Raw genomic sequence first — 25118 nt, forward strand, 5'->3', positions numbered from 1 at the left:
AACTTCCTACACTTGCCTCCGCGGTAGCATGGCTAGGGTTTAGATTTGGGAGGTAAAAGAGGGTACAGAATATTGATTTAGGGTGCACAAAAACTACTAGAGTTGTTGATTTTAAAAATCAGTAAGAAGTAATTAGATTTAAGTTAAAATTTGGCTATGGTTTGGTGTATTTAGGTTTGGGAGGTGAAAGAGAGTATATGGGGTCGATTTAGGGTGCAAAAAAACTATTTAGGGTTGTTGGTTTAAAATATCAGCAAGGGAAAATTAAAATTAGATCAAGATTTGGCTATGATTTGGTCGTTTTAGGTTTGGCAGGATTCTGGTAACTCAAGGATGGAACTAAGGTTAGGCTAGATTTGATACCAAATGATACCAGAGGAGGGTTGAAGGAAATTCAACAAAAACAGCCAAGAAAACAATCCAAGACGAGAAAAAAAAAAACAATCAAAACAAAGACGAGAAGTACTAATCAAATAATATATACAATATACAAGATTTTCCTACTCTCGCAACCCATCAGGATACAAAAATCACCACCAGAAAGATTAACGAATGACAGAAATCTGGGATGTCACCAGCAACAACAAAGGATATAGTTAACACACCACACAATGTCGTGGATATAGACTCCTCCCCGACCGGGAAGCACAAAGGGAACACGAGCCATCAAAAAACTCAAATGAACAAAAGACCCCTAACACAATACACAACATATTTATAATCAATAAAGAACCTAAACATAATAAAAACAAACATAAAAAATACCTTACTGTTATTAGGAGTAGGTAGCAACCCTAGCCCAAGAGAGAGGGTCGATCAGCCCTCCCCCACTTGGACTACACCGGTCTGGGGTTCCCTCCCTGCCCGATGTAAAGAACATTCATTGAAAAGTTTTTAGTTGTGTACCTTAATGACACCTTAATCTATAGTATGTCCAAAGTAAATTAAATGTGAGTTGCTTTAGCAAGGGGGAATTAGGGTTGGGTCAAGATTTAGCTATGGTTTGTTAGGTTTCGAAGGTGATAGATGGGGCTGATTTAGGGTGTAGAAAATTATTTAGGATTGTTGATTTGAAAATTAACAAGAGGGAATCATGATTAGGTCAAGATTTGACTATGATTTGGTGGGCGGGTGTATGTTTAGGAGGATTTTGGTAACCCTGGGATGGAACTACAGTTAGGCTAACTTTGAAACCAAATGATACCGGAAAAAAAGAGTTGAAGAAATATCAGCAAGAACAACCAAGAAAGCAATCTAAGACAGAGAAAAACAACCAAAACAAAAATGAGATGCACTAATCAAATAAAAAATACAAGATACATGAGTTTCCTACTCTCACAACCAATCAGGATACAAAAATCACCAACCTAAGGATTGACGAAGAAAGAAGACCTGGAATATCACCACCAATAATGGAGGAATACAGTTTCCATCACCCAATGTTGTGGATACAGACTCATCCTCATCTGAGAACCAAAAGAGGAACACAGGCCCTCACAAACTCAAATGAACAAAAAACCACTAATACAATACACGATTAAATATCTATAATCAACAAAAAATCTAAACTTAGTAAAAATAAATAGAAAAAATATACTCTTACTGGTATTAGGAGTGGGCAGCAACCCTAGCCTTAGAGAGAGAGCCGACCGGCCCTCTCCCACTTGGACCGAACCAATCTGGGGTCTCCTCCCTGCCCTGCCAATCCACCAAGGTTGGTGAAGCATCGACCATATCTATAGAAGCTACTGACACCTCATGATATGGCATCATGTTGGTCACGTTGAAGGTGACAAAGCTGTTGTAACCTCCCGGGATTGGAGGACCTTCAACTTCCTACACTTGTCTCCACGGTAGCATGACTAGGGTTTAGATTTGGGAGGTAAAAGAGAGTACAGGAGACTGATTTAGGGTGCACAAAAACTACTAGAGTTGTTGATTTTAAAAATCACTAAGAAGTAATTAGAATGGGCATTTCAATTTGAAGGTTCCAGGTTAAGTTGATGTTAAAGAAGTGCAATTTTTTCAGGCAGCAAATAATATTTTTACATAATAAAAGAAATAAAAAATAGGTAAATTGATTAGCGTCATATAAAATTGATTAATGATATTTGAAGCCTTATGGACTCGCCAAGTTTTACATAGTTTTAATAAAGGTTTTACTTCCATCATTGTGCCTATTAAGGAACACTTTAATTACATGAACTGCTTCACAGCAAATGCTTAATCTACAATATTTAGACTTACCTTATTTTGTAAAGAATTTAGGTTTCTTATGTAATAGTAGGGTTATGAGCCAAGAGAAACATTATATTTCATATTTTAGTAAAACGTTGAATAATGCTAACCACAAATACTCCACTACTGACAAGAAATTTTAAGTTGCAATATTAGCACTTCCTTTTTTTGTGTCATTATTTGCTTCAAAATCAGTTTAATGTCTGCATTCATCACTAGGCTTTTAAATAGTTCGATTCCATACTAAAATAAATGCTCAAAACGCCAAATAGATTGAATTTATCAAGTGTACTACTTTGTTCTCAAGCAGTGTTGAGAATAAAGCTGATAAAATTCTAAGTAGGGTGATTAATACACTGCTTATAAGGAAAGAATATTTGGTGCATCATAATGTTGACTTTATTTATCAATAAAAAACAGACAACATGAAGTAATTGCCACCCAACTATGGTATTTACGATGGATTATTTTTAAAAATATCCAAAATATGTCTAAATCGTACTTATAAAACTATCTGTTTGGGAACTATGGTTAGCAGAAAGATTGATCAATAAGCAATGAAAATATTACAGTTAGTAGAGGAACAATTTTATTGATTCTAACTTGAAAAAGATGTAGATAATATCATTAATTAGTATTGAAATTCTCAAATGGTTGTTGTTAAACAAAATACCATATTGCCCATTTCATTACCTATGTTGAACAGCACAAGGAAGTATATCAACATGGTTATTGCGTTAAGATTATCAAAGATTGTCAATGAATATATTTTTTTTAATCTCAGTCGTAGTAGATAGGTTTTTTATCTAAATGACACATTTTATTCATTGAATAAGACTATTACCTCCCATGTGTCAAATTTGTATTTTAAGGATACATTTTGCCTGCAAGACCTTCCCATTTTTCTGGTCTTAAAGAGATAAAAAATTTGTCAATAATTCTTGGAAAAACTGATGAAAATATTTGGAACTCGATTGCTGTTGTCATATAATTCCAATTCTCACAAAAATGTATGGCAATGGTTATGAAAAGAAAAGTTCGGAAATATATTATGTGGTCTTAAAAGAAAAGTCTAGAGAAATGCGATGGAATACTACACATGCATGCAAATGCTTAATAAATAATTTACATATTTTTCTAGAGCAATTATAGCATATCTCCTCGAGAATTTTGATTTAAAGATGTGCGCGGTTCTCATCTAAGAAAGCCTATAGTTTCCTTACCTTTACACATGCATGCATGGAAAAGGTCTACTAAATTATTTATTAAGCATGTGCAAGAATCATATATTTTTAAATTAATACAAACAACTTTGTAAAATGAGAAATATAAAACTACAATGAATGCTTGTAAGAAATTTTGAGAATACAATGAAGGTAATTGCCTACTAGTTTCTATTCAGAAGAACACTTTCTGAAAATTACATACAGGAAACTCTTTATGAGAGTCTCGAGACATTAGAATATACTTGTAAAACTTGGACCAAATGTATATTGATTTACTTGCTAACGTTGACATTATTCTGACATTTAATGTCAGGTCCTACAACCATATAAAAGCACTTTCAAACCTTCAAACCAACAGATGTCTCCAGAGTAGAGTTTATGTTTCTCCCCTAGCAAAATTAGTTCTAGTGTACCGCTTGATTCATTTCTATAAAAAAGTTGAGCAGATTTTGATAAGAAAAATTTTGAATGAGATCTTGCAGGTAATCAACATTATTTAATTGGATGGTATCATCTTTTAGAAAAATTTTGAATGAGATCTTCAGGTAATCAACATTATTTAATTGGATGGAATCATCTTTTAGTGGTGTCACAAAATAAGTTTAGCATCTTTCTTCCAAGTTGCCTACAACGTCACAGAAGCAAAATTCTATGGAAGAAATTTCTTCATATCTTGAAAGAATAGAAAACGACATACAAACAGACTTGCGGTGTCATCGATAGCATTAATGGCAATCATTTCATAATTTATTATTTTGTTGTATTAGGAAATCTTCATTTCTTTTTCTTTGTTTTAGGTTCACTTAGATAAATAATAACATTTTTTGTATTTGCAACCACCGATAATTTCATCACCAAAGAAATCTGAACGCACATTTATGAGGGAATTGAATAATTAGATTACCTCATAATCTCTATGACCTGTCCAACCCCTCTCTTTCTTGCATCTCTTCCCCTCCCGACTCACTCTCTCTCTCTCTCCCCATCCCCCTCTCCCCTCCCAAAATCGCTCGTTTTTCCTCCTTCCTCTTCCCCTCTTCTCAATCTAAAAAACCACTTCGATATCTAATCCCACAAACAGTATAATCCTAGCAAAGCAACCCATATATCTCAAATTCTCTTTCAGAGACCAAACAAAAAAACCTCTTTCAAGATAAGAAAAAAAAACATAATATATATGTATGTGTGATTGTGTGTGTGTTAGGAAATATGCTGTAATTACACAAAGATGATCTTCTGTAGTAATTTCCAAGTTCATTGCACTATTAAATGTATAAAGAAAAAGTTTGGTCGGTTTCAATTTTTTCGTCTTATGATGCTAATAACATAACCATAGAGCCAAAAAATAACTGTCGAGTTGGGGTAAAAAAGGGGCATGGAAAATACAAACTGAAAGTTCAAAATCATTGTTATAGAACAAAACAGTTCTCAGTTTCTCCTGGCTTTTGATGATTCAATTATATGACGTTTGCATGGCAACACGTATGAGTATGATGATTGTCAATAAAAGCATCCAAAAGAAAAAAGGTCACACATAATAACTCATCAAGGAAAATTAGATTTGATGAGCACAAATTTTGCAAACTAGCCCAAAAGTGAATGCTAAATTCTAAAATCAGTCCTATACACAATCGAGGGACAGAATGCAATGTCGAGATTTTATCCTGACATGTTAAAAAAATTAGGACATTATAAATCAGCCAAAGAAAAAGGCGTTACAAAAAATGAACTTCAATACTTAGAGACGTCATTCTACAAAAATGCCCTAGCAACCGATCCAAAAAAATTCACTAAATTCCAGGAATATCTGGCATCAAACCAGAAGAAACACCAAAACCTGATATTTATGCAAACAAAAAATATCCATCAGAAAAAACTCAACTAAGCCATGTTACTTAACAAAATTTCAGAATTTTGGTGGAACCCAATACCAGTAAGTTAAGATCATTCAGGCCAACTGTACAAAGCATAATAACAAGGAGCCAAATAACTATATACTCCTAACAATTAGAAGTTATAATATATACCCCTTTCTCGTTTGCATTTCCCTGGTGCAACTCCTCAATTTTATCAGACAGCAAGCTTTCTTCAAAGAAATCCATGGTCTACACAGAAGATAAACAGCAGTAGGTTAAAAAAACTGGCATATCTAGGACAACAAGAGCGGAATAAAATAAGAAAAAAAATCTTAAAAATTGGAGTAAAATAAATATATAAAGGCATTCACATATAAGTACACGGACAACATGAATCTATCTAGCATTGTTACATTTGTATGGGAGGTGTGTGCTTGGTAAAGAAGATAAGATGGAATAAACAAAAAATCTATTATACTAAAAATAATATTAAAAAAAAAGAAAACTCAATGTTAATCATATGCACATTAATCAGATTAAAAAGCCAGAAATATGTAGCATTGGAAATTAATGAGAGATTGGATACTTTATCAAGAAGAAAGATGAGTACATAAAAGTTAATTTAACGGATAAACAAACAATATCTGGAAAAAAAATTTAAAATCAATGCATTTGATAAGCTTACAAATATAAATTATCGTATAGCATACATGATGTTTCATTTCCATCCTGGCACCAACAATCACTAGCCCTGCATCTCCATGCTTCAACGTGAAATTACTAATAGTAATTGCTATCTCTCTATGATGAGCACCGTGTGGAAAATCTTCCTGACAAACAAGAATGCAAGTACATCAGCTAGTTTGTGCTAAACAGTATTTTAGCGCATGTTTGAGATAAATTTTGTTTTTTTATTTTTGTTTGTATCTTTTCATCTATTTTTAAAAATATGTTTGTTTAGTGTTTTTTTTACATATTTTATGTTCTATTTCTATAAAAAAATTAATAAGTTTTTGAAGTCACTCAAAACAACTTTTAAATGCTTCAAGTGTGTTTAAAAACAACCATACCTTGATAAAATAGTCAAACATAATTTGTTTCAAATAAAAACATAAACAAAATAAAATAAAAACAAAAAATAGAAAAAGATATCCCAAACAGCCCTTAGCTTTCAAAGATAATCAAATGTGCTCATTATACCTGCAAATTAGTTTCCCAGAGCTTTTTAAGGTTGTGATCAAAGCACATAACTAACCAGCCGGATGTAACAACAACAAAAACTTGTTTCCTAATTTCTCCATGTTTATAACTGCGATCAACATAGCCTACTGCCATAGCAACAGGTCGTCTCCCGGATGATATGCGGATCTTATCTGGCAGTAAAGAAACCTCAGCCAATACTCGTGCTTCATTGAATCCTTCATCCACACGTGTAGCATGTGGTTCGAGGACCTGAAAAGCAAGGAACAGTTTCTCAATCACAGTGCACAGTATGAACAACTGGCAATACTTCAAATAGTAAATAAGCAAGTTCCATCACTATAGAATGTTGATGCAGCATTGAATGACACATTAAGGCTTCATTTGAGGTGGCTTATGATTTTTTGTTTTGTCATCAAAACTTTTTAAATGTTATTTTCTCAATTATAGTTTCTATTTTGCTTTCCTAAAGATAGCTTCTTAATCAAAACCAAAAAAAAATAAAAGAATCAAAAAAAAGATGGGAAAAAAGTAATCCAAATTTTTTATACAAATAAACACTGTCTGTTGTTGGTTAGTCCTCAGACAACTATTGTTGTCTATAAATTAGTTATAAAACTAGATTGGGCAGTAAAAAGCTATTCATCAAATAATATTTTAAAAGAGAAACAAAGTTGTAGCCAAATAAAAATAGTAATAATTTGAAAATAAAGATGACAAAAAGATGACAAATAGACTCTAAACTAGAATCAAAAGAAAACATGTATCAGAATATCCTTCAAATCAATAGATCATACAACAATTTTCAATTCGTTCTAGTTTAATAGTACTTAGAAATAAAATCAGTTTGGGGTGACTAGCTATTTGTTAATGTGAATATAGAACTATAATAGAAAAAAGCATAATTTATGGAGATTATGGATATGTCTAACCTTTTTTTCCTTTTGAAAAATCGGATATCAATTATTTTACAACAATCACTACTAAATATAGTAGTAAAAAATAATTTCTGAACAAATGAATTTTGATAAATCAACAAGAAACCTATAGCCAAACAAAAATGTTGTGCATGTTTGAAAAGCAAAGTTGTTAATAAGATGCCCCACATGGACCCCATAGAAACTCTCAATGCAAAAATTTGGCCATTGAGAAGAATCATTAAAATGCAAAAATTATTAAATTGAAGATATATATGATTTGGATCTTCACTGGTACACTTCAATTATCCATTTAAAAGTATCATTTTGGTAAACATTAAAAAGAGAATTCTTTTAGATATACTGGAATTATTTTAAATGATTTCCCATAATAAGCATTTGCCTTATATAAATTTCCTTCCGTATAAATAATAGCATAACACAATTATAATCTTTACAACTGTAGTCAATTTAGCAAAACCCAAAATACCATTCATAATAACTACAAGGTGAATATTATAGACCATCTTATTGCAACCCAATTTGACTAATAACGTTTTCTTCTTTTGCAATTAGGCTTTAAGCTTGTCCCTGAATATATAAATTAGCTAGATGATCTTAGATGTAATAATTCAACCAACCTGAATTTTTGCATCATGGTTCGCAACAAGCACTTCACTTTTTCCATCACCATTCAGATCAGCAACAATTGGTGGAGGAAGGCGCTCAGCCTCATATTTGATTGGGTATTCATCAGTGACATGGAACCAAGCCTCCTTAAAGGAAAGATCACCTTCATGCTGGTAAAAGTTAAAAAGAGAGACAAACATATTAAGCAATTGAATATTTACCAATCTTGAAAGTTTCATGGCATGGCTAAGATCAGTTGAAATTCCAAAATATAAGAGGATGTTCAATAAGTTTTATTTAAATATTTACCCAATAGATCCACTTAACCTGCCATATTTCTCTCTTAAAGGCACTCGTTGTAAATGTAATTACGTGGTATGCTCAACCAAGATTTAATTTTAATCTCACTGATTCATAACTTAAATCAACCTTTAATGTTAAATAAGTAGCTTGTAAAGGCTACAACAAGATAGCCCTATAGTAATTAAACAATGAATATCACACAGGAGGTTTAGTGCGTGATGAAATAATGATCCATTTATTAGCTATAGAACAACCCAATAAAATGGAGAACATATTAATCGATTACAGTTGCGATGTTTATGACCAGAGATTAATTAATTCAAGATCTATAACTGTAGAGGCGGCATTAAGGCGCCAATGCCAAAAATCACATGTGCTAAAACGGTGGAGTAAAGAAGTTTCAAATTGTTATAAATATAACTTTAACAAAATATTTGAAGTAGATTACACTGATACTTGCAATTTAGTCAATGCAACTTGCAACACTAAAAAAGCATTCAAACTAAAAAAGTTAACAACAAATTCTTTCATGTTTTTTATACAGAAAATAAGAATACAAGTGATAACAGAATCCACTAAAGTGAGTGTCACCTGAGACGGTAGACAGAAGCATAAAACTACTCATCACACCATGCAAATGTTAAATCTTTATTGACAAGACGAAAGATACTTTCATAAGCTGATGATTACTTCATGTATTTCAAAATGCGAGAGCCAGCATGCTAGCTAACTGATTCAAATAAAGAGAGAAGAATGTGATCTTCTTTCTACTATGGTATCTCAATATGACACACGAGTGAAAGAAGCTAAAGAATTACTTTTCCTTCGATAAGGGCCAGGAAAAGCATGATAGAAGAAGGTGAAGAAAAGTAGAAAGAAAGATGATATGTTGCTATAAAAAGATGAAAAAAACATAAAATTAGACCACAAAATTTAATAATAATAATAATAATAAAGAATGCTGAAAGAAGATGGGAGGTAATGCAGGAAAATCCATGATGACTTAACAGCATTAAATAAAATTTGCATAAGGTTTGTAAAAAAAAGGGGGGGGTGTAGAGTTATTGTCATCCTCAATACCTTATTCTAACTATCTGGGCCTCAAATTAGTGCATACTTCTACTACACTAGCTTTTAATAGGAGTAACACGTAATGGTCACTTTAATTTATGCAAGTATACTTTCATAAGTTCTCGTCAAGTAACTTATGCCACATGCAATTTCCATACACACTTTCAAATAAATTCTATCAATTAATCTTATTGGCAGACCTTTTTCACTTCTTTATTCACACCTGAGCCAACTAAGTCTATTCCTATCAACCTTATCCTCGAAGAGTGTTATTACCAAAGCCACCAACAAAATCATTTTGCAAAAGATCTTTCTCAGTTTTCTCAACTCAATTGCTATTGCTCTTTTGTTTTCTGAACTTGAATAAATGCAACAAAATCAACCTTATTTCAATTGTATACTTCTAGCATAATAGCCTCAAACAGCTCTCCATTTTAACAAGTTATTTCCTCAATTGATTCCTCTCTTTTTTTTTTTTCTTTTTGCAATTCAACCAAGATATCTAAACCCCTCTTATCTAGCTAACATTTAAACATCCAAATTCTTGATTGATCATTATTGATTCAATATCTAACAATATTAGAGTGATATATTTTGATTTTGTTCAACTGATCGTAAGCCTTTTATGTTTCATCTTTTCTTCATTGTTCAACATTTCATATTCATTAACAAAAGACTCGCCTATCAAGACTACTCATCGACTAGTAAGATATGCAAATGTGCCTCATGATAAATAAATGCTACAAGCACCTCCACCGCCAATACAATATACGGATTTATGCTGATCATTGATGTAACCTTGCTACGATTGAGAACTCTCTGTCACTCCACAAAAACTTCTAATCTTGTTCCAAAAAAAGAGATTCTAGAACGAGTCATTGCATTACCAACTTCAAAATGCCTTCCACATAAATTGCATTTTCTCAGTACCCGCCAAATTTAATACTATTTCAAGAAGTCATCTGCCTCTGCAAGATTAATAAAAATCATATGAAAACTTTCCTTGATTGTCTATACTTACCATTAATTGATTCCATGTTTGGCTTTTACTCTCATTAAATTATTTATTCCTTGTTCATGATGTGATTTCTTCACTTTGCCCAATCACTCTTCTAAAAATCATTGTATCGCCCAAAAGCAATATATCATCCACAACACACAAGTTTGATTCTCCTACAGTTAAACTTCATGGGTTCTTGTTATTAAAAAATGGTAATGAAATGCTTATACTCCAACCACTTTGGATCTTCTTGGAGACAAATATTCCATTATAATTGTTCGTTAACAGCACTACTCACATACTCATATCTTTCCAAGCCTATAATGACAGATTGTACTAAATTAGAAAATTCATGAACAAGGCATACAGTGCTCAAAATGAAAAGTATATCCAATGCAATTTCTTTTCAAAGTGAGTAGTGCATAAAAAGTTAAAGAGCTTAGGTGATGTCCATAAGCCAGAGTGCATGAGGGTACATGTTTGATTACGCAATGAATAAACAATATTTTGTCGATGAGATGATTAACGCTATAATAGAAACTGTACACATAATCTAACCTTTTATCAATTGCAATTTGTTGTTTTCTATTGATCCGTGTATGAAAAGTAAATTAAACTTCAGTTAGTGAGAAAAATAAGCATGAATAACGAATCCAAAATTATTAAGGCAACCACTAGTACCGTGAACCCATTATCAGTGTGAGGAATAGAGTTGCATGAGTAGATATATATAGTATTCACTCTAAAACAGCAAAAAGTGATTCAATGATAATACAAAGGAATACAATATACAAAGAATTTGTTCGGAGGATTTGCAATTGTTTACAAAAGTAGCATTAGAAGAATTGTGAGAAAATAGATTTTAAAAAGTTGTGAAAGTAATAGACTTAACCCTTTTAATCGGACAACCAGTTTCGCACAGTTATCATATGCTATCACATCTAACTATAATTTCTTTTCTCCCGGTAAAAAAAATAAATAAAACCAGTAAAAGAAGGTGTAGCCAATCAAAATTGTGGCAGCCGTCTAAAAAGTGAAATAATGAAAAAAGCCAGGTAAAAGCTGCCCGAAACGAAAGCTAAGATTCGTATATTTCAATCCATCCAAATGCTTTGCAATGATACAACTATCCAATCTCATCAAGCTTCATTAAATCATTACTCTGATTGATGCCAGTTTGAATTAATACAATAAAAAATTGTCTCGTATCAATAGATCATCTCCATATTCGAGAAGCGTCTTCTTTCTCTATCAAATAACTAAATCCGATAAAAAATGACAAGGGAATGAGGAATGAGAATGAGAATACTTCTCGAGGAGGTCAAAACAGCAAAAGCAGAGATCGAAGATTTTAGCCCGTAACAGAAAACCATTCCTGAGCAGAAATCCATATTCCGAACGGTCTAAAAAAAAAGTGGCAAAAGGAAAGAGAAATAGTAGATGATATCTTAATCGTCATCCTTCATCAAAACCTGCAGAGAGAAGAAGATTGCAAAGGCAGAGAGCATAAGAATCCCCAAGTCTCGCTTCCTCATTTCTTCTCCCCCACCGCCCTCTCAGCACAAGCGAGCTCTAGTAATCTAATAACACTTTCAGCCGGAATTTAGGGCATCATCGACTGCAGTCCCAAGGGGACAGACGTCAACAGCTGGGAGGAAAAAATATTATCAGTACTACGCACGTAGAGTAATGTGCGTACCCAATGAAATCACGTCACGATATCCCGCACGACGTAAAAAAAAAAATTGCGCAGTAACATGGGGAATATTCTCCCCCGTGTTATTCATGTGTTATTGTGTGTTATTCATGTGTTATTGTGTTATTATAATACCGGAAATATTCCCAGGATACAATAACACATGAATAACACACAATAACACTTGAATAACACGGGAAATATTCCCGACAGAGAAAAAAACGGCGCAGTAACACGGAGGAATATTCTCTCCCGTGTTATTCTTGTGTTATTGTGTGTTATTCATGTGTTATTGTATCCTGAAAATATTCTTGGTGTTATAATAACGCAATAACACATCAATAACACATGAATAACACGCAATAACACATGAATAACGCGCAATAACACATGAATAACACATGAGGGAATATTCTCCGTGTTACTGCGCCGTTTTTCTTACTCCGCCGCACGAGATGTCGTGGCGTGTTTTGATTGGCTACGCACTTTAAAAATAACGTGCGTAATACTGATGTAATATTTCTTCCTTTGGGAGGGCACTGAGGCCAGGGCTGCGAAAGTATAACAAGCTAAAAATGTGTATTCCGGTATATCTCCGGGCCAGGAAATCTAGCCTCGGCAACATTTCCATCAAATCGACATTTAAGTCCTTATTATTTATTAATATTATACTTAATTTCAAAACATTATTAATATTTAGAATGTCTATGAACTTCTTTAATGAATGCAAGAGGACTAAAATAACAACAATAATGTGTCGTGCATCAACTAATAAGAGTGAAGTAGATAAAGATGATCAACATTATAAGATGGTTCATCTCGTGAAAATATTTTTCGTACGGAGTCCGGACATAGTTCTGAGTTAGACTCCAATAAAATCTTTTCACATGTAACTAACTGACTCCGCCTACAAAAAAACAAAAAAAACACTTTGTTTTTCGATCAAGTCGGCCCGAACCTACCTGATGCTTCGAAAAACTAAAAACGTGTGTTGACTCAGCTGTCAGAATCACTACTTCTCTTCACTCTCGGACTTTCAGTGGTTTCGGGCGGAGGCAGCTGGCGAAGAGCGATCTTCTCAGCCCCTCTCTCATGCTGTCATTAGGTGAAACATTGACGATAGAATCTGAAAATAGTGATGATATATTTGAAATTGAGGAGATTTATCCTGCAAATAAAGAAAAACATGAGTTGGAAATGGTAGTAAGTTTAGTTGTGTTATTATTTTATGAGGGGTTTTTTGAGTTGTTTTTTAGATGTTATTTTTTGGTGTTATTGTGTTATTTTTTTGTATTATTGAGGTATTTTGTGGTGTTATTGAGGTATAGGTTTAAAATGGAGGAGATTTATCATGCAAATAAAAATTGAAGTTGGGAATTGATGTGAGTTTAGCTATGTTATTATTTTCTGAGGGGTTTCTAAGGTTTTTTTTTTTTGTGTTATTGTGGCATTTCATGATGTTATTGTGGTATTTTGTGATGTTATTAAAGTGTGTGTTTGAAATTAAGGAGATTTATCCTACAAATAAAGAAACAAAGTTGGAAATGGAGAAGAGTTTAGTTGTGTTATTATTTTTTGAGGGGGTTTGAGGTGTTTTTGAGGTGTTTTGAGGTAATTTTATGATTTTACCTAGGCATTATCGATGTGTTATTGTGGTGTTATTTGCCTAATTTTTTGAAGGATAACAAAGTCTTATTATGAAAAAGATAAGATTAGCATTTTTCTTGTGCAATTTGGTGAGATCGGTGATATTTGTATTGAGCCAATTGCAGACAGATTTCTTCGCATCGTTGTTCACAATGAAAAAGAAGTATATAAACTATATTGTGCTTATGCTCATCATATTAATGTTTGCAAGGACCACACATTGGCCGAACTCGACGAATATTAAGACGAAGGTCTTCGTATGTGGTAAAACAGGTTTAAAGAAAGTTTTGAAGTTCACGAAGACTGTTAAGTACTGAAAAGCAAACACAAAGACTGGTTGTTCAGCAATGATTCGATACGCAGTTGATGTTAAGGGCAACTGGCCAGTTAAAATATTTATAAAAATTCATAACCACTCCTTAACGAACCCTGGTGATAAGCATCTTCTGCGTTTAAGCAGAAAAATAAGCAAAATCAATGCAGATTTGCTCAGATTTTTTGCAGAATCAGGGATAAGAGCTACAAATGCATTTAACTTTTTTGTTACAGAAGTTGGGGGAGTAGAGAATCTTGAATGTACGAAGAGACATGCCTTTAATTTCATTTAAAGAGAGAGAAGATCTAGAATTGAAAATGACGACGCTAATTCTCTATTACAATTGTTCACGGAGAGACGGACCGAGAATAGTATGTTTGTGTGAGACTTTCAAATTTATGAGATTGGTGGGTTGATGAGCTTTTTTTGGAGTGATGACACGCTCAAACTAGATTATGATTGTTTTGGGGATGTTATTATCTTTTATACAAGCTATAGACTTAATAAGTATAATTTATGTTATGTTCTTTTTTGTTGGAGTGAAACACCATTTGCAAAAGGTTCTCTTCAGAGTTAAATTCTTGTCAGATGAGATTATTGATTCATTCTAATGACTATTTAAAACATTTATCTGTACCAGGGATGACAAGCATTCAGTAACAATCTACATTGATTAGGCCAACCAATGACAAGAATCATAGAAGATATTTTGTCAGATACACGACATAGATTATATCGGTAACATATCTACAAGAAATTTCCTTCGAAAGTTTATTTTGTGGTGGGTAATAAGATAGTAAGCGATCATTTCTATAAATGCATGGGCAAATGCGTCTCTGACGAGGAGTTTGAGAAAGGAAATCTACACGAAAAAGTTTGGATATATGATTTGTACAGCATTAGACATAAGTGGTTGTAGCTTTTAATAAAGAAACATTTGGAATGAGAATTTTATCAACACAAAGAAGAGATCCTACTAATAATATTTTGGTGTCTCAAAGCCAATAAGTTCTATTATCGATTGCTTTCTAGGCCTTGAAAATATCACTTCTTATTTGGTTCATCTCCTCTTTGAATCACTTTTATGATTCGGGATGAAAATTTATTTGAATAAATGAAGCATACAACAATCAAAAAACTAACAATTCCTTTTAAAATAAGAAAGAGAAAAAATGAACGGAAATAATGCCTCAATAATATTAAAATAACATCGGTGAACAACGCTAATAACAACCCCCAGAGGACCAAACAAAAACACAGCGGTTTTGCATCAATCACCCCGCAAATAATTTCAATAATACCTTAATAACATCAAAATAACATCGGTGAATAGCGCCATTAACATTTTTGGAGGATCACGCAAATAAACCACAGTTTCGCTTCAATCATCACGCAAAACAACTCAATAATACTTCAATAACATCGAAATAACAGAGGTGAACAACACCAATAACACCACTCGGAGGACCACACAAATAAACCACTGTTCTACTTCAATCACCTCACAAAATAACTCCAATAACATTTCAATAACATCAAAATAACTTTGGTGAACAACACCAATAACACCGCTGGAGGACCACATAAGTAAACTACTGCTCTGCTTCAATCACCCCGCAAAACAACTCCAATAACACCTCAACAACATCAAAATAACATCGGTGAATAGCGCTAATAACACCGCTAGAAGGACCATGCAAATACACTGCGGTTCTACTTCAATCACTCCGCAAAATAACTCCAATAAAATCAAAATAACATTAGTGATTAGCGCCAATAACATTGCCTCGCTATTGGAGAGCTTTGTGCCATAAATTAAAAATGTGCAAAGTACCCTTTTCAAGAGAAGACTTAAGCTGAGTCCTAAGAAGTCATTCAAAGAAAGGGGTAAAACACAAATTTCCTTTTTGAAGGAAAAGCTAAGAATCTTCTAATCCCTAAATTGCTTGTTGTTTCTAATCCCTGACACAATGTGTGTGTTCTCAGTATGTAATTACTTTAATTTCAATCTCAGAAGACGATGCTAAAATCTTGAAGCTGCAAAGATTTTGCAATGTTTAATTCTTAATAAAGTGTTATATATCAAATAATTTTTGTTTTCTTTCCACAATTTAATTTTACGCATTAGGGATACTACACAAGTACACGTATCATTTCAACTAATATAGGACTTTCTTTTTAAACCCCAAGTATCGATCCCACCGGGAAGGTTAAAACTCTTTTATGAACTTCGTAAAACCTTACTTAAACTCCAGACAATTACCTAGAAAATAAGATCGCAAGTTTATGTATAAAAAAAAATAACAAATTCCTGCAAAACCTATGTCAAAGCTTAAAGCAAATTCTAAGTGTTTCTAAACTAGTTATATGGAAAGAGTTCCAATTATGTAAAAGTCTTTCCCCTTGCAATGAGATCCTAATCAGTGTAGGAATCAAATGTTTAAAGGTTTAAATAATGTTTTATGACAAATAGGAGCAATCTTAATATTTACCCTCTTCCGAGTGCATAAAGAATATTGGTTAACCTAGAGTTTAGTTCCTAGATCTAAGGTTATGTTGGATATGTTCGAGTCTCTCACTTCAAGTTTACCCACTGTCCCCTCTCTTTAGGACTAACCAATCCTTAAATTTCAAACTTTAGATCAAATTGGTTAATGTTCTAGCCTATCACCATAGAATCGCCAATTTACACCCACTAAATTTTATCTCACTATCTATTTGCACTAACCAATGAACTACCTTATAACCCACCATATTAATGTGATTCTTACTGGTTGAGGAATATATAGCCCTCCCGGGTCATTATGGCTTCACAACAAGTTTTAAAATACTAATTGGTTAGATTGAATATGTGAATTAAGTATGAAGTAATGAATCATCACAAGTATGGAATAAGAGAAATCATAAACAATTATAATCCTACACAATATTAATTCTTATTGTAAGGAGAAAAATAAAGAAAACTACTCAGATCTTGTGGGGATAACACAACAAAATATGATTTATATTAAAATTCTGGTACACACAACAAACAAAACTAAGACAAAAATACAAAGTACTTATCTTAAACTTCTCTCCAAGCAAATCCTCTAAAGTTCCTTTGATGATTTCTCAATTCTCCTTACAATTTCACTCCAATACACACACACACACACACACACACTCCTCCCTTCAACTCCACCAAGACTCACTACAAGACTCCACAACAATAGAACTCCCCCCTCACGATTCCACCAAAGAACTCGCACAAGAACTCTCAAGTAAGACCCAAAAGAACTCTCTTTTCTGGCTTCTCTTAAGTCCTTTTAAGATAACACACAAAATCCTCAAGAGTCACTTTAGATGCCCCTTCAAAATTCATCCAAATTCAATGCATAGTCATCAAAACCGATTTTGGTGCCTAGGCGCCCAATTGTGGCACCTAGGTGTCACTCTTCTAGAAGCTCGTGTAACTGTCTGACGCTTAGACGCCAGATCCTGGCACCATGGCTCCAGGCTCATCTATTTTCACGTACGGGTTTGGTTCCTAGGCGTTAGAAGTTGGCGCAAAGGCGCCCGTTCATTTTGTGCTACCTTGTTTCAATTAACCCGGTTTTCCGATTTCGCTCCTTTTTCTCTAAAATTCCTTCTCTTGTACACGTAAATACATTCCATTAAAGCACAATATCATTAAGAATGAGCATAATATATATATATATATATATACATCAAGTAACTCATTTAATTTATAAACCAAATGCTTTAACTTATAGTAGTGGATTTCATTTGAGATTCCTATAGTTTTGCCCCATAAAGGTGATGGTGAAACTTTAGAAAAAATTTTTAATAACTCAGGTTAGAACTAGGGTATAAGAGTATACATTAATCAAGTTAGGAATTCTGATTTTCTATTCATTTTAAAAATAATTATAATTTGTCAAATTTATGAATCCTAGAAGAATTAAAACATAGATTTATATGAGAACTCTACTAGTAAAGATTTGACTAATACATTCGAAATTGATAATAAGTTTAGAAATGTAAATATGTTTATTCCTTAAGATGCTTCAAGTGAAGCCAATTTTTAATCATGCATCCCCTCAAGCTTCTCCTCACTTTCTATTCTTTTCTATTTTCTTTTCTTTTGATTATTTTTTTCGTGTTTTTTATTTTCTTTTAGAATCATTTTCAATCCTTATTTTTTTTAAGTGATAATTACTATATCTAGATTAGTCTTTAAGGATTTTGTACTTCACTATTCTCTTCACAATATTAAAAACTTCTCACTTTTTTTCACTTTATAGTGCATATTAGTACAAAAATGATTTTCATAGAGTCTCATTTTTTTTTAAAGTGCAAACCTAAGATCCTTAGTGTTTCAAAAATATAATTTTTTTCTACTATGAATAATAAAAGCATATTTCTATCCATTTACACCAAATATCTTAACTCCAGAATTCTCTTTTATCATTAAAAACTTTCACCTAAGTTTAATATAACATTCATATAATCAAAAATATAGTTCTCTAAAGATAACACCACACAACACAGGTTAGGTTTGAAATAATTTTTAAATATAGTCTGTTGAGGACAAATAAAGTCTAGTTTTTTAAGAGTTTTTTTTTCCTTCCCCAAACTTAAATTTTTAGACAGTTTAAAACATTTTAGTATAAATAAGTATGAAGAGAGAAAAATTTAACAAAAAATATTATTTATCACAGGGTTCTAATCATGAAATCGTGCAGATACAAGTAGTAAAAATAGGTGTGCGTAGCAGTAGTGGATCTCAAATCAATAGGTAAAACATAAAATTTTTAAAGTAAAAGAACTACTCTAACACATAGGCAATGTTATATATAATCCGGAGCAAAAAGTAAATAGTAGTGCAATAACAACTAAAAAGTCCATAATCCACATTAGCAGTAGCATAAATAAAATAATGTCCAGTACAATCAAATAACTAAAAGTCAACACCAACTAATGAAAGTAAACACATCTAGACTCAAAATTACTACTCCTCCTCATCACCACCACCACCACCACCACCACCACCACCACCACCACCACCACCATCATCATCATCACCATCATCTTCATCCATAGCCTTGCGGCGTTCAAACATAAAATAATGAGGATATGAGAGAAACTCCACCATCTGATCTCCTTTCAGGATGCTCGATACATCTAAAATATATATTGTTTATGTACAAATTTTTATACCTATTTTTGAGATATTTTGCTTTAATGAAAGATATTTGTGTGTTTTTTATTTTAAGTACAATTAAATGGATGAAAAATGGTGAAAGAAGTGAAAAATGATCAAATTTGGAGCAAAAATAAAAAAGATGTGAAATTGAACTTAGGCGCTTAAGCACCTAGGACTGGAACTTACGTGTCAGTGACACAGAGAGAGTCGTGCATAAGCGGTTAATACCTCGTGCTTAAGCGTCAGAAGTAGTTACTTGATAATTCAATGAATTTGGACAAATTTTTGAAGAGGTGTTTGAAGCAACCCTTGGTGAAAAAGTTGGAATTAGTTAATGGATACAAAAATCCATTCAATTGGCTTCTGAAAGAAGGCAACTTCTAGAAGATTCAATGAATGTGGAAACATTTTGAAGAGACACTAAGGCACCTTTTGGAAAATTATAAAAGAAGACTTGGATTAGAGAGACAGAAGGAATCCATCGATAACCATCATCCATCACACTCATACGCAGTCGCCGCTGCCCAATTTTATTTTTATTTTAAGTTGTAGTTTGTATTATAAGTGAAGGAAGAGATTCAAAGGAACTTCAAGACTTTGGTGGAGAGGATTTGAGATATTTTTTTTGTCTCTGTGACTACGTTTGGTTTTAATTTAGAATTCTTGTTTGTTTGCATGATTTATACTTTCAAACTTAAGTGTGGTTATGTTTTCTCCATAAATTCTGAATGTTTTCTCTTAAGTGTGGTTATGTTTTCTCCATAAATTCTGAGTAGTTTTGATGAAAGTTGTGTAAAGTATTAGTCTTTAATGTTGAAAGAAGTTGTGATGATTTTAAACCTTGTACTTCATTTACTTCTTGATTTGGCAAATTAAGATGTTAATACCTATTGTGAGAACATGTAAGGTCTGAGATGGGTCTGAGATGGTATTGTCAGATGGTATTGTCTCAGTAAACAAATGATGAGAATCATATGAGATTGTATGAATGAGAATGTAATTCATATGATTGAGTGCAAATAAATAGGGAAATAAACTTTGAAGGATGTAGAATTAGAGGACTTTAGAGTGACAGCGTAAAGCCTCCAATTTGATTTATAGTTTTAGGTTTTAATACGAGATGTTAGCCCCCAGGTGGAGGGAGAAGAGAGAACTCTAGAGTGAGAGTTAGTATCTTCCTTACCTAACCCATCTTTAAGACTATATTCTTTATAGCACCTCCAGTAAGGGTAGAGAATATTATTGCTTCTATTTGGCTCAACATAATTTGAATACTTTCACAACAGAATTCCTTTACTTTTTATTGATTCATGATAAGGAAAAAAGATATTTTCTTTATATTTTTTTTATCTTACAAATATCTAGTTAAATTTAGTTAGTTGTTTACTTTATTTTCAATTATCAAAAATTACAAAAAGAATCGGCATTTCATTCCTATTATAGCATCTAGAGTTTAAGTAAGAACATTTTGATAAGTAGAATTTGTTATCTAATTTCTCCTTATTTGAAGTTGCATTTTTTCCCTGTGGGTTCGATATTCGGGAATTAATCAAAAAATCCTATATTACTTGATAATGATATGTATACTTGCGTGGTATCTCATATTTAAAGATAATAATTGTATTCTTATTTGAAGTTAAGTTTGGGCCTAGTTGTTGCTGGTGAACAAGTTTTTGGCGCTGTTGCAAAGTAAGAATTATAATAAAAAATTAAGAATATACTTGCATACATCGCATTAACATATAAGAAGAGTTGGGATCAAGTTTTTGGCGCCGTTGTCAGGGAGAATACAAAAAAATATACAAAATTTTTTAAGAAATTTTTAGAAAGCAAATTTCTATTTTTATAAAGTTTTATTTAAACTTTTGGATTTATTATAAGAATATTGTAGTGTTGTTTTTATATAAAGTTCTTTTTTATGTGTTTTTATTTTATGCATTTCGTAGGAATGTATGAGTAGTCCAGGTTCTATAGGACTAGTATCTTATGATTATTAATTAAAGAGAACTATTAGAAAAATTAAATAATTAAAAATTACTGAAAAAACTAAAAATTTTCAATAAATGGCAAATCAAAATAATCAAAATGTTGAAATTAACCAAGAGGTTAGACCTTTAAGAGATTATGCAAACCCTATGTCGATCGCCATACGGCTAGATGTGGTTTGATTTATTGTATTATAATATTTAGAAATTAGTATTTTAGTTTGAAGAAAATGGGGTCAAAATGATCCCATTTATTCCTACATTTTGAATAATCGAGCTAACCACGAGTAATGTACCACCCTGAAAGGTAAAAAGGTAATACACTATTTGATGATAAACTCAATTAAATAAACTATATAAATAAATGACTTTCGTTTGATCTGCAAGTTTGCATGATGATCGACAGATTCTCTTATTCTATATGGGAGTCAAATAGAGTTTATTTTAAGTCTAGGTTCCTTAAGTTCCCTATAAGGGCAAACCCCTATAGTTAATTACATCTTAAGCAAACGGATCACTTAAGAAAACTTTCAATAAAAATCAGGAATCTTTTGTTTTTATGAATTAGAAAGGAAGGGTTTTCAAGGAACATGATTGTGAAATTTCCAATCGAGATATGTTCAAAAGTGAAATAGTTGGTTTTAAGAATCAAATGAAGAAAAGTAGGGGAGATTAAAGGTCCAGAAGAGGTTCGTGGTAATTCCCCAAACTATTCTAATGTTTGGCTCAATTTAGGATGATATTAAATATTGCCCGTTTTATTAATTAGGGCTTAAATTTGTGTAATAAAACATAAAAAACCTAGAAATATAGGCGATTTTACGACTAGCCTAACAAGTCAGAACATACTGCATATTGGGACTATGTAGGAGCCTAACAAAAAGAGATGTTTTTTGTCATAAAAGATAGCCTCAGAAACCTAAGGATTGTTATTTAAACTTAAATAAATGTCTTGAACGAGCTGCCCACAAAGTATGCTCCAAGTTTCATACTGAAATGTCTTCAGGTCCTTCAGTCTTACTATTAAAAGTTTTATTTGTTTCGATAATTTTATAGTGAATTAATTAAAGATTAGTGGAACCTAGGCCAAGGCTAAGTTCACTTAAGCTAAGTAATTCCCTAGTGTTATGATTTCTAGGTTCTCCATATTCTAAATAACTTTTATTTCTTCATTATTTGTCCTTAACACATGCATTCCCTTAACACATTCCTTAACACATGCATTCTATGTTTGATAAAGTAGTAAAAGAACATGCATTGATATACATAGAGCAAATAAAGAAACAATATTTATTAAATTTTTATTAAATTTTAATTATTTAATTAGTGGTAACATAGTCAAGATGTTTATGGCTGCATCGTCCCGGGTCGTCGGATACCCTAGTTTACTAAGTCCGAGAGGTGACTGCCCACCAGGACCAGAAGATTCTTATCAACATCCACAGAATGCATCGTCCAAGAAATCTTCGTAAACTATAAAAAAAAGGAGTTTAAGTTACATTATGTGATCTTTGTGATTAAGATTTATTGATTCTTGAGTTACTTTATCAATTTTAGGGTTGAAATGTTTCAGGTTGTTTACATCTCGTTATCAGATTTTAAGTATTTTATTTTAGTTATTTTTGTTCATTTCTTATTACTTATGTGAAGTTGACGACTTTGAAGCTGACTTAACCTCAAAGTCATGCTTTAAAGCCTTGCTGCATTTGGTTTGGTTTAAGTTTAAGTTTTAATATGTTAGTGTTTTATTTTATTTCTTAATTGATGTTCAAGTTGAGGGGTTTAGATTTAACTTAGGTTTAAAGTTATACCTAAAAGGTTCTCCTATGTTCAACTTATGGGTTAGGTTCTAACCTAAGGTTTAGGGCAGGTTTAGCTTAAGGCTAAGCTATGATTCAGGTTTGTTTTACCTAAAGATTAGGGTTGGATAGGTTAACTAATTATATTAGTTTAGAGTTAACTAACATAAGGTTTATGTTAACTAATCCTATTGATTTAGGACTAACTAACTTAAAGTTTAGATTAACTATTCCTATTGGTTTGGGGTTAACTATTCCTATTGGTTTAGGGTTAACTAACCTAAGATTTAGGTTAACTAATCTTATTGGTTTAGGGTTAAGGTTTATAAGATTTAGGTTAACTAATCTTATTGGTTTAGGGTTAACTAACCTAAGGTTTAGGTTAACTAATCCTATAATTTAAATGATTTAAATGCGCTAACCTGGGTTTAGGTTAACTAATCCTATTGGTTTAGGGTTAGCTAACCTACGGTTTAGGTTAACTAATCCTATTGGTTTAGGGTTAACTAACCTAAGGCTTACGTTAACTAATCCAATTGATTTAGGGGCTTAACTAACCTAGGGTTTAGGTTAACTAATCTTATTGATTTAGAGTTAACTAATCTAAAGTTTAGATTAACTAATCCTACTGGTTCAGGGTTAACTAACCTAGGGTTTAGATTAACTAATCATATTGGTTTAGGGTTAAGGATTAGGGTTAACTAACTTAGGGTTTAAGCTAACTAATCCTATTGGTTTATGGTTAACTAACCTAGAGTTTAGGCTAATTAATCCTATTGGTTTAGGGTTAACTAACATAAGATTTAGGTTAAATAATCATGTTAGTTTAATGTTAATTAACATAAGGTTTAGGTTAATTAATCCAATTGGTTTAGGGTTAATTAACCTAGGGTTTAGGCTTAGCTAATCCTATGGATTAGGGTTAACTAACCTTAGGTTTAGGCTAGCTAATCCTATTGATATATGATGACTAATTCTAAGGTTTGGTGGCTAAGTAATCTAACCACAATGTTGGCTAACCAAGATTGGGTTTAAATTGGGTTAACCCTAAGGGAAAGAATTCAGATCAGTCCCACTAATGTTAGGAGACCGATATGAACCCTAAAAAGACTATACTAAGTTTAACTTGAGCTCGGGTTAGACTAAGTTAACCTAACTCAAACCTACTTCCTTAATCAGTGAATTATGATTATTAAGATGGTTTTAAATATGGTTTTAAGGTGTCCAATATCTATTTTTAATCAAAGAACAAAATCAAAGGGGATTTGGTAATTCTACATTTTTATTTTTTCTAATTATTTAAAATGACCCATTTCATTAAAAAAGAACTCTTCTTACAGAGAAATCAAAACTACTAGGAAAAGTCAGACAACATTTTTTTCAAGTCATTTAATATCTCTGTCAAATTTCATATTTTTCCCATTTGTATTTTAGTTTTTATGATTTAAATACTTCATAACTTCAAAATTTAATTTAAAAATATTTAATTAATGAAAAAAATGTGATTTTAATTTTAAAAGATTCTTCTCACTTTTCTGAGTTCATAGCATCCATCGATATATTTTTTTCAAGTTTTCTACAAGAAGTTATCTAATTTTGAAGTTAACTTATAATTTCTGGAATAATAAAATAAAATAAAATATGAAAAGAGCCGCGTCTTCTTCCCCTGCACACGATACAGTTTCAACAGCTAAAACTTCTCGGAGTCCGTTCTCCGCAGATTCTAAACCAAATTTTGCGTTCTTAGGCTCGTTTTGTTCAGCTCAAAGAGTAGATCACATCCATATGGACACTTCGGTGTTTTGTGATCTATTTTTTGATATAGAAGGAAGGATATTTTCGGATTATTGTTTTGATTTAAACATATACCTGAGCCTAAGAAGTTTGTCCTCAATTAGGTTTAAATAAATAAACTTCCTTGAACTTATCAGACTCGTTGTAGTGCTGATTTGATGTCGTTTTTATGTTCGATTGAAAGTTCGCCGGAGTTGACTTGACCTTGCTTGGAAGAGGTGTTAGCAATCGCAAAAATGATGGAAAATAATTGCT

The 25118-nt window shown here is 32.3% G+C and overlaps 1 protein-coding gene across 1 annotated transcript in view; it reads right to left on the reverse strand.

The window, feature by feature from the left end:
* LOC110028776 overlaps positions 1-12086 on the reverse strand; it is a 46991-nt gene extending 34905 nt beyond the window's left edge. The window contains exons 1-5 of the mRNA XM_020730762.1: positions 11914-12086; positions 8079-8237; positions 6521-6772; positions 6031-6150; positions 5492-5569 (exon numbers count right to left, since the gene is read on the reverse strand). Coding sequence (XP_020586421.1) covers positions 5492-5569; positions 6031-6150; positions 6521-6772; positions 8079-8237; positions 11914-11976 — 672 coding nt within the window. The 5' untranslated portion in view covers positions 11977-12086. The remainder of the gene's footprint in view (positions 1-5491; positions 5570-6030; positions 6151-6520; positions 6773-8078; positions 8238-11913) is intronic.
* Positions 12087-25118: the final 13032 nt, after the last annotated feature.

The sequence above is a fragment of the Phalaenopsis equestris genome, unplaced genomic scaffold, assembly GCF_001263595.1.
Source record: "Phalaenopsis equestris unplaced genomic scaffold, ASM126359v1 Scaffold000531, whole genome shotgun sequence".
Taxonomy (NCBI): domain Eukaryota; kingdom Viridiplantae; phylum Streptophyta; class Magnoliopsida; order Asparagales; family Orchidaceae; genus Phalaenopsis; species Phalaenopsis equestris.